This window comes from Schistocerca cancellata, chromosome 1 (assembly GCF_023864275.1).
Source record: "Schistocerca cancellata isolate TAMUIC-IGC-003103 chromosome 1, iqSchCanc2.1, whole genome shotgun sequence".
NCBI classification, from domain to species: Eukaryota; Metazoa; Arthropoda; class Insecta; order Orthoptera; family Acrididae; genus Schistocerca; species Schistocerca cancellata.
The window spans coordinates 848,041,527-848,059,202 of NC_064626.1; the positions used below are offsets into that span (position 1 = coordinate 848,041,527).

General features: G+C 42.5%; 1 protein-coding gene across 1 annotated transcript in view; it reads right to left on the reverse strand.

Annotated features, from left to right (window-relative positions):
- LOC126162461 (transcription factor E2F5-like) overlaps positions 1 to 17,676 on the reverse strand; it is a 73,667-nt gene that overhangs the window by 44,950 nt on the left and 11,041 nt on the right. The window contains exon 4 of the mRNA XM_049918991.1: positions 5,376 to 5,537. Within this exon, the coding sequence (XP_049774948.1) occupies positions 5,376 to 5,537 (162 nt within the window). The remainder of the gene's footprint in view (positions 1 to 5,375; positions 5,538 to 17,676) is intronic.

Genomic DNA, 17,676 nt, shown 5'->3' on the forward strand with positions numbered 1-17,676 from the left:
ATTTTCGATCGTCATTCTACGTACTTATCAGCTGCTGAAAGTTCTGGTCCACATAAGAAAAAATGTATCTAATTCAAAGATGATATATAGTTGAACGTATACAAGCTCACGCTCATACATTTGAAGAAATTGGCTGGCGATCTTTGTAGCAGATGATATAAAAGACGAAATTCACCATAAAGATTAATCCCTTTGTAATCTTAATACATGTTGCTCCTTTTGCCGTAAGTGTGTAAGTAAAGTTAATTTTATCGCCTTATTTTCAAGCTACAACATACTGCAGATTAAGGGCACCATTTTTTTTAAGAAACTGTCTGGCTACAGACATCTAGCTGGGGTCAGTTGCTCACATGCACGACACCAGACAATGCAGCCCCATGCTGCTACTTGTATCAGGAATGTTGTGCATCCAGCTGTCACACAGCAACCTTATTTTAATGAGAGAGCTTTGTAATAACTGTGCATATTTTTTACAAGCATTAGCTTTTGTGTGACCAGAGTTTCTAGTGAAAATTAACCACTGAGTCATCTGTTTTCAGTAGTGTAATTTATTTCTGTTTCAATTGCTTGAAAATTTTTATTACATTAGGGAAAAATGAGAACTTTGTAGAACAGATTTTAGTGTTCGTTTATTCTTCTCCTTTATAATTTAGTGTACATCCTAATTTCAGTAATACAACTGTCAAGTAATTTTCTCTGTTGATGAGGTCCGTTTGTTCTTTCTCAATTACTCTGGAGTGCTTTGTATTTTTGGGATGTTATACATGTTGTTACACAATAAGATCGGATATGGACCGTGCTTCTTGTGTGCAGACACAAGGAGAACTGGCTGCTGTATATTAGCAGCTGGAAGCTGTGTTGGCCAGTCGACAGGCTTCACACTACTGTTCAAAGCTGTAGTAACACCTGGGCACAAACTATCAGACCTATGAACCATCGAAAGCATTGGTGTCCAGTTGCTGTGTCTTCTGATACACCAAATCTGAACACCCTCTCTCCGCTCTATGAGTTGGTGGTGGGTTCGCATATCTCTTGGTGGAGGATGAAGGTGGGAACTGACTGCATGGCTGGCTTCTTAACCCATAGGAATAGGTATGAGGTGCCACCCAGTTCTGATACATCTGAGCCAGCAGGGGATGCCTCTCCTGGTGGGCCAGTGGCCAATTTTCCTGCACAATCAGGACAACTGCAGAGGATGGGTTTGGCTGTCATTGGGATTTCCAATATAGGCAGGTGATGGAGCCAGTGAGGGAAATAGCAGACAGGTTGTAAAAGAATGCCTTTGTACACTCTTTATGTTACCTGGGTGGTCTCATAAAAGATGTGGACAAGGTTGTCGGCAGCTATCAAGGATGCCATGTTCAACCAACTGCCATTTGGGTTCTGAACTATACTCAGTTCCTTTCAGCAGATGGCTGATTTCGTGAAGGCAGCTAGCATTGCACACGGGGGTGCAGGCTAAGCTCACTATTTATACCATCATACCCAACACAGACTGGGTTCCTCTGTTTGCAACACAGTGGAAGGTCTAAAAAACATAGGCTCAAACGATTCTGTGACAATATCTGATATCAGTATATCAACCTGTGTACTCGGGTAGAGTAGCTTGGGTCCAGATCAGTTCTGTTGGGCTCATATTGTAATGGTAAAGTAGCAAATGTAAAAATGCAGCATTTGTTTGATGTGCTCAATGCTGTGAAAATGACTGTTTTTCATGTTTCTACGATACTTATCTACCTCTGTGGTATAAAACAATGGACATAGTCCAAATAAAGAGGATTTGGCCTTTCATTTTTGCCTTAAAAATTAAATTGCTATGTTTTCTTAATTTAAACAACTTTTATGAACAGTCTTTCATAAAATATTGATAATTATGAATTTATATTTGAAATGGGAACAAGAATTGTGTCCAATACGTAATTAGAAACAAGAAGTCGTGCATTATTCATAAAAATGATGAGTTTTATAATTACGAGATGTAGGTATTCCAAATTGAATGAGGGGGGGGGGGGGGGGATTATACTGGAGAGTTCTGAACCAATGCACGTTTAAACATTTTGTTTACATCCCATTACACTACCGACAGCACTACAAACTATGTTGTTTTGTCACTCAACAGCATTGTATATAAAACTGGAAAAACTTCAAAGCCGATTGTCTTCGTAAATTTATGAAAAACATTAAGAACAGCCTATTTCTCGGCACTTTTTAACAGTGTTCCACATGCGTGTTTCACTACGAAACAGCAAGCAGCCTCAGCCATTTTTATACTGCGCATTAACAGCATGACAATCTAGAGTACAACGCTGCAGAGGCTGTGACTCTACACGATTTTTGAAATGAAAACTACGTAGCCAAAGCGTTATTAAGAAAAATGTTGATGACCGTTAATACATTTGAAATCTTAAAAGTTTCATTTAACATAACTTAGTAATAAGATATCTACTACTTCAAAGAGCCTAACACCACCAGTGTACATGTGCTACAGCTTCTGGCCAATCATCGTGTTTGTGTTTGTTTACATCAGGTTTATTCTTATGATGAATGGATTACAGCTTAGTGGAATCTGTGTGGTGTGTACATTTTTGTGGAATCTGTGTGGTGTGTACATTTTTTTTATTTATTTATCATTTCTTTTTTTCCAAGGAGTCTGCCCTTGGGATCAATGATGAACTGCAGAAATCCAAGATACACAAATCATATTATTCTCAGAGAATGCTCATCCCTGCAGATCAGAAATACATCTCTTGTAGCTTCTGCCACTGTAGTTCGTTGAGCATGGTAATAACATTCTTGCAAGGAGCAAACAATCCCGTGACTAAACAAGCTACTCTTTGTTGGATCTTGCCTGTCTTCTACTAAACCAATGCACTTCTTTCATAGATGAATTAATTTCCTTCGGATTCTTCCTATGAATCTCAGTATGGTATCCGATTTTCTTACTATTTGTTTTATGTGGTTATGCCAGTTAAGACTGCTCAAAACGTTGCTACCTTTTTATAGACCACTACATCACCTGCAAACAGCCTTACGGAGCTTCTGAAGTTGTCAACTATGTCATTTATTTATATTAAAATCTGCAAATGTCCTATACCACACTTCCTTGAGGTGCTCTCGAAATTACCTTTGTGTCTATTGATTTCACTCCATTAAGAATGACGTGTTGAATTCTTTCAGGAAGGAAGACTTGAATCCAGTTACAAATCTTCTCTGATGTTCAGTAAGCTCCCTTTCTTCTTCCCACTAAACGGCAGTGCAGGACTGTGTCAAATGTCTTTCTGAAGACGACAGAGCGTCCACACGAGTGCCGTGGATCTCATGGAGGAACAGAGCAAGCAGAGGGCTGCAGGTTCTCTGTTTGCGGAATTTATATTGATTTTTACAGAGATTTTCATTCTCCAAAAATGTTGTAGTACATGGGAATAAAATAAGATCCACAATTCTGTGATAGACTCACATCACACTATAATAATGAGTGTCTGTCCTTCAATCCTTCTTGAAAACACGATTTACCTGCACATTTTACCAGCTGCTAGGTACCCTTCATTGCTACAGCATCCTACGATGAACTGCTGCTAGAAGGGGAGCACGATTTTCGCATAATCTCTGTTTAATCTCACAAACACCTTATCTGTCCCAGATGCCTTTCCACTATTACAATTGCTCTTCTATTCTGTGAGGGCTTATCTCAATCTCTGTCATTTCGGCATATTTACGATTATTGAATGGATGGACTGTATTATGATTTAGCACACAGAAACAGTTTTGGAACACTACATTCAGTATTTAGGCTCTGTCATCTCCCGTTTTGCAGTCAGTATGGTCAGTAAACCTCTCAAAGCTTTTAATCAGATTGGCTGGCAAAATTTTACTTTCACATTCATTGAAAATTTCTCTTTTTGTTCTCCTTACCCCCATTTACACTTCTTTCAGCTTTCCTTTGTCATCTAGGTTTCGGCTTCTCTTAAATCTGTGATGAAGCTCTCTTTGTATAAGTAGCAGTTTTCTAACAAGGCTATTAAACCAAAGTGGACAATTCCCATCCCTTAAAGCCTTGGTTGGAACATCATTGTGTAAGTTGCTGACGATGCTTTTGAATTTTATCCATTTTTGCTCCATCTTCATTGTCAGCACTGGATATTTGACGTCACGTACTCATATACTTAGCAAATTGTATCCAATCCCTCTGCTAATAAAAAAAAAAAAAAATAAAAAAATAAAAAAAAAATTCGTTTTTTAAGAATCCTTACAAAACCTGCTGTCACTGATTCTATCCAAGCTTTATGATCACAGATTCCCTCTCTACATTAACCGATTCAAAAAGTTCAGGTCTGTTGTTAGGAAATCTAAGGCATTATCCTCACAAACAGAAAATATGAAAACAGTCGTGTTATATGCCAACTTTGCTGCAACTTCATGAAACCAGCAAAGAGCAGAGATGACCACCCAATGGGCAGAGTACTGCTGAGAATAGCATATTCAACTACAAATGTTGCTTTGCAACCTCTGACAAATGTACCACTCCTCCAAACATCATCTCAATATCTGCTAGTTCCCATTCCACATCCACTTCCACCCTGTCCCTGTGGATTTGATTCTTCCTCCAACTCTTTTCAGTCTATCTTGAGCTATACCACTCCCACACTGCTCTTATCGGTGCTCTCCCTCTTCCAATATTCTACCTTGCCCAACATTCCCAAAAAATATTAGAATAATACTCCACTTTACTGTGTGTCATATGCAGCTTCCCCAGTCTGCAGCTTGGGAAGCTCAATGGTGCCACAGTCATAGCCTATGTCCTTATTCCCATTCCCTCCCCCATCCATTACACCCTCACCTCACTTCCTTATGCTCCCCCTTAACTTTCTCTTCTCTCAGACATTCCTCCCAATAACACCTTACCTCAATTACGCTGCGGAATCCAGATAATGTAGTCATATGTGCCAATATATATTTCATCTATTCTCTTACTTTCAAGGCAGGACACAGTCAAAGCTTAGTGACAATTTCAATCTTGTTCATGAATCCGTTGAAGTCTCACTTATATGGTGAGTGGTTATCTTTAAATTATTACTTCCATTAATTGTGTAACGTCAAGAACTTTCCAGTATGATGTAAAATTATTACCAACGGATTTCAAGGTATAACAAACAGGCTAAAGAACTGAATCATGCTCTTTCTGCCAAAATATTTCATGGTTAGCATTTCTGTGCCTCTACTGTGAACACCTACATATATGTTGCTAAACAATACATTAACTCCATTACTGCCTTACATGCAAAGAGACAAGTTATTTCTTAATTTCAATGTACAGTTCTGAAACCAATATATGTACCACAAATTGGAAGTACTATATTAAATCACAGTTTACTCACTTTATCATTTCCAGGCGGTACAGCAAGCTCTGATCCATTGGGTGCCTGAATGGCAAGCATTGTGTCGTTGTCAAAACAACTGCAGATGTCAGCATGAGTTACATACGACAGACGACAATTTTCCACATCATCTGTGATGTTCCTAATACTCTGCTGCACCCACTGAAACAATTTAAATGTTTTATTCTAAAAGTTAGTCAACATTGAGTAAATGTTGCCATAAATAATACTCTTTACGACATTGTACCTCCTGATTTCCACGTTTCAAAAGTAATACTTATATTGGAATTCTGCCTTATACAAGGAAGTATAGCATCATCCATTACATAAATTTAGATACGAATTATTACAATGGCGGTGATGGGAAGCCCTCAATTTTGTGTAATGTGGATTACGCGAAATTAAGACAACTATCCTGGGAATGGGGGCAGGAACATGGTAGGAGGATTGGTTGGTCAGTTTAAAAGAGGGAGGACGGGACCAAACCGCTTGGTCATCGGTCCCAAGTTCCAAATAAAACAATGCCACAGGGGGAGAATAAAACAAACGAGACATACAACACAAAACGGAAAGAAGGGAAAAACCACAAGAATGAAGAAAAGGTAAGAAACACTAATATGAACAAAAGAGGACAAGTAAACAACAGACACACGCAAGAAACAGTTAAAAGAGAGTAAAACAAGAAAGCAGATTACAGTGGCTGGCCAACCACGAGAATAAAATGACACAGAGGGACAAAAGACATGTGCAAAAACTTAGATCAAATGATAAAACCCACCCTCACGAATAAAACATGGAACTAAAATGGCTGTTGTGGCACTGTTGCCCAATACCAAAGTTAAAAGTCCGCCACAGAGCGGCTAAAAGTGGGAAGTCCAGCAAGAGATGAACGACCGTCATTTGTGAGCCACAGCAACACCGAGATGGGTCCTCGAAACGGAGGAGGTAACCATGTGTTAGCCATTTTGTATGGCCAACGCAGAACCGGCAGAGAACAACTGATTCCCTGCGAGAGGCCCACATGGAAGACTTTCATGCATTCATAGTCTCCTTAATGACATGCAGTTTGCTGTGCGTAATGTTATGCCATTCCCTCTCCCAAAGCCAAAAACCTCTGCGGCGTAACACAGAACGCAGCTCAAGTTCAGAGAATCCCATCTCCATAAACGTTTCCTACATAGCCTGTTAGGCCAGCCTGTCGGCAATTTCGTTACCTGGGATTCCGACATGACCTGGAGTCCAGACAAACACCACTGAACGACTGGACCATTCCAGGGCCAAGATGGGCTACTGGATGGTCGCTACCAAAGGAGGCCGAGGGTAGCATTGGTTGATAGCTTGTACGCTACTCAAGGAGTCAGTACACAGAAGAAATGACTCCCCAGGGCATGAACAGATGTGCTTAAGAGCACGAGATATAGCCACAAGCTCTGCAGTGAATACACTGCAGCCACTGCGCAATGAATGCTGTTCAATATGTCCTCCATGGAGATACGCGGAGCTGATATGACCATCAACCATCGAGCCGTCGCTGTAAACCACTTAATGGTCCTCGTACATGGCAAGAATCGACAGGAAGTGGCAGAGGAGAGCCGCAGGTTTAACTGAGTCCTTAGGGCCAAGCGATAGGTCCAGGCAAAGCCGCGGCCTGGTTGTACACCATGGAGGTGTGTGTGAATGGGTATCAAGTATAGGTGGTAAAGGCAAGTTCTCCAGTTCAGAAAGAAGGGATCGGACACAAACTGCAATTGTAAGCCCTTAACTGGGCCGCTGATGCGGGAAATGAACCGATACGGGTGGGAAAAGTAGACAGTAATTTGGAAGCGCAGGAGAACTACGAACGTGTGCAACACAACTGGCAAGCAGTTGTGCATGTCTAACCTTCAATAGAGGGACCTCAGCCTCTACCAGGACACTGGTAACCGGACTCGTCCTAAAAGCTCCTGTCACTAGTCTCGCCACAGTGGTTCGCTGGGTCGAGTAAACCCAATGCTGAGGGTGCCGCCGAACCCTAAACCACTCTCCCATAGTCAAGGCGAGATTGAACAAGGGCTCTGTAAAGCTACAGCAGTGTAAAGCGATCTGCACCCCAACTGGTGTTGTTCAGGCAACGGAGGGCATTGTGGTGCTGCCAGCAGGTCCGCTTAAGCTGATGAAGGTGAGGAAGCCATGTCAATCGGGTGTAAAAAACCAGCACTAAGAGTCAATATGCCTCCACTACAGTGAGTGGATCATCATTAAGGCAAAGTTCTGGTTCTGGATGAACGGTACGATGCCGGCAGAAGTGAATTACACATGACTTTGCGGCCGAAAACTGGATACCGTGGGCTAGAGCCCATGACTGCGCCTTGTGGATGGTTCCATGTACGTGCCACTGAGCAACACCAGTACTGGAGCAGCAGTCCAAAACGCAGAAGTCATCCACATACAGTGAAGGTGAGACCGATGGCCCTACAGCTGCTGCTAGACTGTTAATGGTGACTAAAAATAGAGATACACTCAATACAGAGCCCTGCGGGACCCTATTCTCCTGGATATGGCGGGAACTATGGGAGGCACCAACTTGGACACGGAAAGTACGAAGAGACAGGAAATTTTGGATAAAAATCGGGAGCGGGCCACGGAGACCCCACTCGTGTAATGTGGAAGGGATATGCCGTCGCCAGGTCGTGTCATATGCTTTTTGTAAATAAAAAAAGACGGCAACCAGGTGTTGGCATCTGGAAAAAGCTGTTCGGATGGCAGACTCGAGGGACTCAAGATTATCAGTGATAGAGTGACCCTGGTGGAAACCGCCCTGCCATGGAGCCAGTAAATCACGACTCCAGGACCCAACCTAACCACCGACACACCATACGGTCTAGCAACTTACAAAAAACGTTGGTGAGGTTGATGGGCCGTTAGCTATCCAGATCAAGTGGGTTTTTGCCAGGTTAGGGCTCTGGTACGATGGTGCTCTCCCGCCATTGTGATGGAAAGACACCATCGCACCAGATCCGGCTGCAGATGATAAGGAGATGTCACTTGCAGTCAGATGAGAGATGTTTAAGCATCTGACTGTGGATCCGATCTGGCCCAGGCACTGTGTCGGGGCAATGTGCAAGGGCACTAAGGAACTCCCATTCTGTAAATGGGGTGTTACGGGGTTCACTGTGGCGTGCAGTGAACGAGAGGACTTTCCACCCATCCGCCGTTTGAGAATGCGAAAGGCTGGGGGGTAATAATCCGATGCAGATGCTTGAGCACAGTGCTCAGCGAAGTGCTTGGCAATTGTGTTTGCGTCGGTAGATAACAAACCATCGATGGTAACGCCAGGGACACCTGTTGGGGTCTGGTACCCAAAAACACTTCTGATCTTCATCCAGTCTTAAGGTGATGTATGGCACCCAATAGTCAAGACATACCTCTCCCAACACTCCTGTTTCCGCCTTTTGGTAAGGCTGGCGAACACGGGCATGGAACCGTTTAAAGGCTATTAAGTGCTTTAGGGAAGGGTGCTACTTATGTGGCTGTGGAGCGCGCCAACACTCTATAATTGCCTCAGCGACTTCTGGCAACCACCAAGGTACAGACTTTCACCGAGGGCACCCCAAAGATCAAGGGATCGCATTTTCTGCCGCAGAAACGATAGTTGTAATTACCTGCTCACCACCGATGGCACCATGTGGGGGAGATTCAACGGTGACAGCAGATGTGAAGGCTTCCCAGTCTGCCTTGTTAAAAGCCCATTTGGGTAGGCATCCATGTGCATGACGTCGTAGGAGTAACAGGAAGATGAGGAAATGGTCACTACCACACAGGTCGTCATGTGCTCTCCAGTGGATACATGGGAGAAGCCCTGAGCTGCAAAGTGATAAATCAATGGGCGAGTAACTTCCATTAGCCACACTGAAATGTGTGGCGGCCCCAGTATTTAAGAGGCAGAGATCGAACAGAGACAGTAAAGTTTCGACATCTCTGCCTCGGCCAGTAAGCACGGTGACATCCCACAAGGGGTTACGAGTGTTAAAATCTCCCAAAAGTACGAAAGGTTTAGGGAGTTGATCAACCAGTGCAGCCAATGCAAGTCAGGAGTACTGCACCATCTGGAGGAAGATATACATTGCAGACAGTTATTTCCTGCGTTGTCCGTATCCTGACAGTCACAGCCTCAAGAGGGGTTTGAAGGGGCACAGGCTCACTACACACCAAGTTCAGGACGTAGATGCTAACTCCACCTTACACTATTATATTCGCTATGGTTCTTGTAATATCCCTTGTAGCCACAAAGGACAGGGGTCCACATAGCTGGGAACCAGGTTTCGTTGAGAGCAACGCAGAGAGCAGATAACTGTTGTAGCTCAGCCAGGTGGTGGAAAAAACCGCTGTAATTCCACTCGAGGATAATGTGATCGTGAGGCTGGGAAAGCACGAAACATTCAATGAGGCAGTTTACGCCTCAGGGTCACCTGCCGCCACCAACTTCTTTTCCTGAGCGGTCTATATCCATTGTGTCTGAGGATCCGCTGAGATCTAGGTCCTCAGCAGACGCCAGAATCTCCACCCCATCCTCAGACGCAGAGCTTTTAGGTAGCAGTGGTGTGGGTGCCATCACAATTCCCTTGGTCTTGGGGGTCATCTTTTTGGGTTCCTCTCGCTGCTCCTTGGGTTTCTCTGGCTGAGAGGGCTTCACTAATTCAGTCACCAGGACTGAGGATGATCATGAAGCCCTACTACCAGCTGCTTTTGGGCTTTTCAGCCACCCACTAGCAGAATCCTGGGAAGGGACCCCTTCCTAGTGAGAGGAGCTGAAGAAGACATACACTTCTCCAACTGAGAAGTGGGGACTGGTGTCCCCATTTCCCCATTAGTTGGCGGGGGGGGGGGGGGGGGGGGGCAGTGCTCCCGAGGTAGGTGGTACGGGAGCAACAGGGAGGGAAGTGCCCCCCACTGGAAGCAGGACAGTACTGCTGGATTGAAGAATGTCCTGAAGAGGCAACTATCACCTGTGTACTTAATGAATTCTGTATTTCTAGTGCCTTAACAACTCTCATATAAAAATCCATTTAGTGAGTGCATTGGAGCTAATGTATGACATGGGTGTTACTGCAGGTGGTCCTATCTTCAGTGGGATGGGATATAACAGTGACAACTAGAACTTTCTGCACAGATGGGATATGCACCTCATTTATCTGATGCATGTGGATGTAGGGGTGGCAAAAGACTGGGTTTAGTTACTTCATAGATTGGGCAAGTGTCATGTTGTTGTGATGATAATTGGTTTGTGGGGTGCTCAACTGTGCGGTCATCAGCACCCGTACAAAGTCCCACTTTTTACACAGTCCATTTTCTTTTCACAATCCAATCCAATCACACTCACAAATGACGATGATGAAATGAGGAGGACAACACAAACATCCAGTCCCCGGGCAGATAAAATCCCCAACTTGGTCGGGAATCAAACCTGAGACTCCATCATCCAGAGGCAGCAAAGCTAGCCCCCTAGACCACAAGCTGCGTACACAAGCTGCATGTGTCATATCTGTGCACTATGAATGAGAGTGCAAGTCTGAAAGCCAAAATACACTGCTGAACTTTTTATTGGCACTTCTACCTAATGTTCAGCACCTCTTATACATGGATTCTCCAGACAGCATGTTTCTTTTCAGCAGTGAAGCAAAGGAAAACAGTTGTCTAGAATAGTTATTAAAACAGATACAATAATAACAATAATAGTAGTGGTACATCAACACATTAGCCTGGATTCTATAACATGTCCTTTGCGTTTGACAGGAACCTGTATATGACAGCTGACTGCACCATGAAAATATTAACAGGATATATACTCATAAGTAAAAAGAAAGAACTTAATAGGAACAAGACAGACCATAACATGGATAGTAAACACCTACCAAACCCATACTTGCATTAAATGGATAACAATGAGTCATATGTGGATGAGCATTATTATAGATCAGCACATCTCTTATTGTGCCTGGTGGTCTATCAGTAAAGTGCATGCCTGCAAACTGAAAGGTCGTGGGGTTGAATCCCAGTGCACCACAGATTTTTCAGTCTGCCTTTTAACCCAATATTCAACTCTCAATGATATGGAGGTTCAAGAGAAATGACAGGTGGTCCAGATTCCACCTTAAACTGTAGGTTCCCTTTCTCCAATTTGATAACTGGAGTAGGTTAGGTACATCTAACCCCCAAAGAGGCAATAACTGGAAAACTGGCACCAAGCCACTGACACAAAAGAAATATATATAGTACAACATTTGCACAGAGTACCTCGTGCTTCTTGTCCTGAGCAGCCTAGTACAATTTCCACAAAAAAAGTCAGAATTGAACTTTGAACAAGAAGTCAATGAGCAGAATATCCTTCAAGCCATTAACACCATTAATATCTAGTACACAGACACAGTGCTTGAATTTAGTCTTACATGGAAACCAATGGTAAGGCCGATGACTATTCTGCTTGGTTTGTGAAATAAAATGTGTACCCTGTTTCATCGTCTACGACTGTCCTATCACAAACCAAGCACTGCCATTATGGAACTACTGCAGAAATGTCAGTGCAAGCACCATATATTTGGATGTGTGTTTATGTGTCAGATTCCCGGCATCCATCTGGCATATAACTTCTGGAAAAGATTCTCCATGCAATTCCATACAACAGGAGTAAATATATATCACAATGTCTGCTGTGTCCCATAATTTTAAAGCAATGATTCTCTATAATATGATGTGTATCTACTCATTCCTGAGAAAGAGTTGCCCACTGGGTTTTGCATTATCTAAATTTTGACAAGCTTCAGAAAGCTGCCTAGTTGCTGATGAAAAAGTCCAAATAGTACTATGCTGTGTGTCCAAGAATAATATCACAATCATAACTTTGCAATTGGCAGGAGGATGAATTAGTGTCACTATAATGGTAATACAATGACTGAAAGCACTAATTGTGCAATTGTATATAAACAGTTTCTTACACAGAGGAAGTTATTTTTTGGTGGTGTGGAAAACTGTTCCTGAGTAACTTAAACCGAGTGGTCAGGTTGTCTCTACTCAATTCCATAGTCTCTTATATGTTGGGTAAAATCAACAAACCTTGGAAAAGAGCACCACAGGAAAGATGAAATTCAGATGCATCATCATCATCATCATCATCATTTAAGACCGATTATGCCTTTCAGCGTTCAGTCTGGAGCATACGCCCCCTTATACAGTTCCTCCACGATCCCCTATTCAGTGCTAACATTGGTGTCTCTTCTGATGTTAAACCTATTACTTCAAAATCATTCTTAACCGAATCCAGGTACCTTCTCCTTGGTCTGCACCGACTCCTCCTACACTCTACTGCTGAATCCATGAGTCTCTTGGGTAACCTTGCTTCTCTCATGCTTGTAACATGACCCCACCATCTAAGCCTGTTCGCCCTGACTGCTACATCTATAGAGTTCATTCCCAGTTTTTCTTTGATTTCCTCATTGTGGACACCCTCCTGCCATTGTTCCCATCTACTAGTATCTGCAATCATCCTAGCTACTTTCATATCCGTAACCCCAACCTTGTTGATAAGGTAACCTGAATCCACCCAGCTTTCGCTCCCATACAACAAAGTTGGCCGAAAGATTGAACGGTGCACAGATAACTTAGTCTTGGTACTGACTTCCTTCTTGCAGAAGAGAGTAGATCGTAGCTGAGCGCTCACTGCATTAGCTTTGCTACACCTCGCTTCCATTTCTTTCACTATGTTGCCATCCTGTGAGAATATGCATCCTAAGTACTTGAAACCGTCCACCTGTTCTAACTTTGTTCCTCCTATTTGGCACTCAATCCGTTTATATTTCTTTCCCACTGACATTACTTTCGTTTTGGAGATGCTAATCTTCATACCTTACATTTCTGATCTAGCTCTGAAATATTACTTTGCAAACTTTCAATCGAATCTGCCATCACAACTAAGTCATCCGCATATGCAAGACTGCTTATTTTGTGTTCACATATCTTAATCTCACCCAGACAGTCTATTGTTTTCAACATATGATCCATAAATAATATGAACAGCAGTGGAGACAGGTTGCAGCCTTGTCTTACCCCTGAAACTACTCTGAACCATGAACTCAATTTACCGGCAACTCTAACTGCTGCCTGACTATCCATGTAAAGACCTTTAATTGCTTGCAAAAGTTTGCCTCCTATTCCATAATCTTGTAGAACAGACAATAACTTCCTCCTAAGAACCCGGTCATATGCCTTTTCTAGGTCTATAAAGCATAGATACAATTCCCTGTTCCACTCATAACACTTCTCCATTATTTGCCATTAGCTAAAGATCTGGTCCTGACAACCTCTAAGAGGCCTAAACCCACACTGATTTTCATCCAATTGGTCCTCAACTAATACTCGCACTTTCCTTTCAACAATACCTGCGAAGATTTTACCCACAACCCTGATTAAAGAGATACCTCTAGTTGTTACAATCTTTTCTGTTTCCATGTTTAAAGATTGGTGTGATTACTGCTTTTGTCCAGTCTGATGGAACCTGTCTCAACTCCCAGGCCATTTCAATTATCCTGTGTAGCCATTTAAGACCTGACATTCCACTGTATTTGATGAGTTCCGACTTAATTTCATCCACCCCAGCCGCTTTATTGCACTGCAATCTATTGACCATTTTTTCCACTTCCTCAAATGTGATCCTATTTCCATCATCATTCCTATCCCATTCTACCTCGAAATCTGAAACATTACTGATCGCATTTTCACCTACATTGAGCAACTCTTCAAAATATTCCCTCCATCTGCCCAAGGCATCCACAGGATTCACCAGCAGTTTTCCTGACCTGTCCAAAATACTTGTCATTTCCTTCTTACCTCCCTTTCAAAGACTGCTAATTACACTCCAGAATGGTTTTCCAGCAGCTTGACCCATAGTCTCCAACCTGTTTCCAAAGTCTTCCCACGATTTCTTCTTCGATGCTGCAATTATCTGTTTGGCTTTGTTTCTTTCTTCAACATAACTTTCTCTATCTACCTGGGTTCTGGTATGTAGCCATTTTTGATACGCCTTCTTTTTCCTTTTACAAGCTGCCTTGACTGTATCATTCCACCAAGCTGTTTGCTTCATCCTACTTTTACACACTACTGTTCCAAGACATTCTTTAGCCACTTCTAGTACTGTGTCCCTGTACCTTGTCCATTCCTTTTCCAAAGACTGTAATTGACTACATTCAACTAACTGGTACCTTTCTGAGATCGCTATTATGTACTTGTGCCTGATTTCCTTATCCTGAAGTTTCTCCATTCTTATCCTCCTACATATGGACCTGACCTCCTGCACTTTCGGCCTCACAATCCCAATTTCACTGCAGATTAAATAATGATCAGTGTACCGGTGAATGTTCTTATGTTTAAAAAAGGAGTTTGTGATGCATGACATTAAAAATGTTCTCACTTGCAGTAACTTATTTTCATACTGGTTTTAATCTATTTTACATACTGCAAAGAGTAATATAAATCCATACACTCAAGGAAAAAATCTTTCACACACAATGTGGCCAATGATGATTCAACAGCACGGTCATCAGCCCCCTTATGAAGGGTTCAGCATGCCATTCGCTTGGGGCAGAAGGGGGCTAAGGAGGCTGTCCCCACAGGTGGAGGTGTGCTTACAACACATGAAAGTCCACTCGGCAATTATAAAAAACTACCGTCATGATGCACAAAACTTTTATCCTAAAAACCAATTAATAAAAATTCCAAACTGCCAGGGCAACTCACCCATCCAGAGCACCAACACTTTAGGGATGAGGTGCAGCAGTTCACAATGTTTCAAAATCCGTGTTACACTTATGTCGGCATCAGGATCGTGGGCAGATCTCCAGCAAAACTGTGAGTTGCCCTAATGCCTATTTAGTCACATCGAAATGAAAGTGGCACACCACAAACCTCACAGAGTGGTAAATCATACTGCCAGAGGAGGCAACCAAGCATTACTGGGCAATGTTCAATGCACAGTCTGGTGAGCAGTGCTTCCTTCCATTGGTGTGGCTGGCACAAAGTCCACCATACCCGTGTGGTCAATTTGAGTGACCGCAGTTTGTTGTTCGCCACTTCCAACCATTTGGTTTCCCAATGATGCATGCTGCTTCAGCTGTGGCATATCCCAGTATATCGACATGTCCAGGCACCTAGCAAAAGAGCACCTCCTTGCATCCGTGTTGGATCTGCTGTAAGGTGTCATGGATGATATGAATCAACTAGTCCACTGTTTACATTTGGTAGCTCAGCTGTATTGCAATGAGTCTGAGCAGACAAGAAATTTCACACTGTGAAGCCTCTGAACCTACTCCAGTGCTATCATTATGGCATGTAACTCCACATCATACTTTGCGAAGTGCTCGAGAAGGCATACATGGAAAACCCTTTCAGCAAAAATAGTTGCTGCTGCTGCTGATGGCAGGTTGTTGTTGCTGTTGTTGGTTTAAAGCGCTTAAACTAATTGGTTATCAAGCCCTAAATTTAAATAAAAATTATGTGAAAAGATATGAAACAAGAAAAGAACTGCCAGTTCCAAATGTCAGAAATGTATGTGATACTAACTTTAGCCAGATAGTTAAAAGTGAGATAAAACCCAGGCAGCTAAAACCTGTAGGTGGTCACCGAAGTATACACCATGAGGCGTGACCACAGTAGAACTAAAATGGGGCAAGAAACTAAAAAGGGATGAGAAAATGCAGACTGAATGGACTAGAGAGCTAGTCACCTGAAACAGTTGGATATATAAAATGCATACATAAAATTTTTTAAATGCACAACAGCAGGGAGAAAGTAGCCTGAGGCCACTCAGGGCACCCCCACCCCCCCAGCAAGAGGAAGCTGTGGAGGTGCATTAAATTTTGTTATAAAATTCTCTTTCACTCAGGAAATGTAGGTCTTTGGTAGCTGCTAGCCCACTGTCTGCGAGTATCTGAGGTAGACAGTGAGCCATGGCACAGTTGACTTTGTCTCTATGTCTGTAGTGATCTTTGTTTGATATCTCGAGCTAGTTTTGGAGCTCTGACTACTAGGACTCTGGCACAGTTAGTTAAAAGGTAAAGCAGAGTGGCGCTAGAAGAGATAGTGAGACCAGTTTCCTGGAGGGATACAGAGAGTGTAAGGGTTTGGAGTTCACCTGGCATGATTAGAGTGAATGCTCTTCCTTCCTGAGAATAGAGGAGGAGCCACTGACTAGCAGTACGCCAGAGAGCTGTGTGTTGTATATGTTGTTGTTGGGCTCTGCCAGCTGTGATGAAATTCATAGTATCTCCATATAACGCACTTGCTGTGTGTTACCTCAGCCTAGTTCGAAGGGAGGAGCACAGTTCCCAGTAAATGTAATTACTGTTTGTTCCCTATTAAAGGCTTGTGGAACAAGTTACTGCCCATAGGGGGTGTAACATGGCCAGCTTTGGATGGGCCTCTAAGGGTGCTGACATCTACGGGAACAGAATCACAGCACTGATGGTGAAGAACACACCAAGAGTTTGGTTACTGTTAAGCACTTATCCTGTTCTAAATATATATGTTGCAGTAAACCTATGCAAGAATTGCCAGCCTGGTTACCAGACATAGATACTTTTGAATTAAGTGATTCTTCCTGTGTTTGCATAGTAAGACAACAGAAGGTGTTTGCATAGTAACACAACAGAAAGACCATTCATTAATTTTAAAGATGGCAGTGCATAAAGTGATTTAGGAGCTATTTAAAAACACTTAAATTTGCTAGTTGTTATTGTTGTTCAGGTCTGAACTGACCCAATTTCTTACAGGTAGTAAGCTGTGGTGTCAGCTGTCTGTTATTGGTGACACATTATTTGTTACTGCTGTAGCTATTTGGCGCAACTGTTGATTAAAGCAGTGATAACACACAAGGTACTTCTGGTGATCAGCTTGATCATTATACTCAATACTTTATAAATATTCTTGGTGACAAATTCTTTGTCTGAAATTACACAAAGTAAGCATCAGTTAATTATGTCCAAGCCCTGGTGGCTTTAAGTATTGAAAGAGTATATTCTCATTTAGGTTTCCATAAGGTTTAACAGCTTTTATGTTGCAGTAGCTATTGCTATGTACTGGAAGTTGTTCTATAAAATTTATGTAAGGACCAGCTGGCAGTCATAGCAGTATGTGTAAGTGATGTGAGCAGGGTGGGGGGATCAATCTTAACATTAATGCTGTCATGTAAATGAGCATTTCGGATACAAGGTGCCTTACTTCCACTTACTGTCAAAGTGGTTGGCCTGGTTTTGAGATTTTATTGCTAATCTTTCTA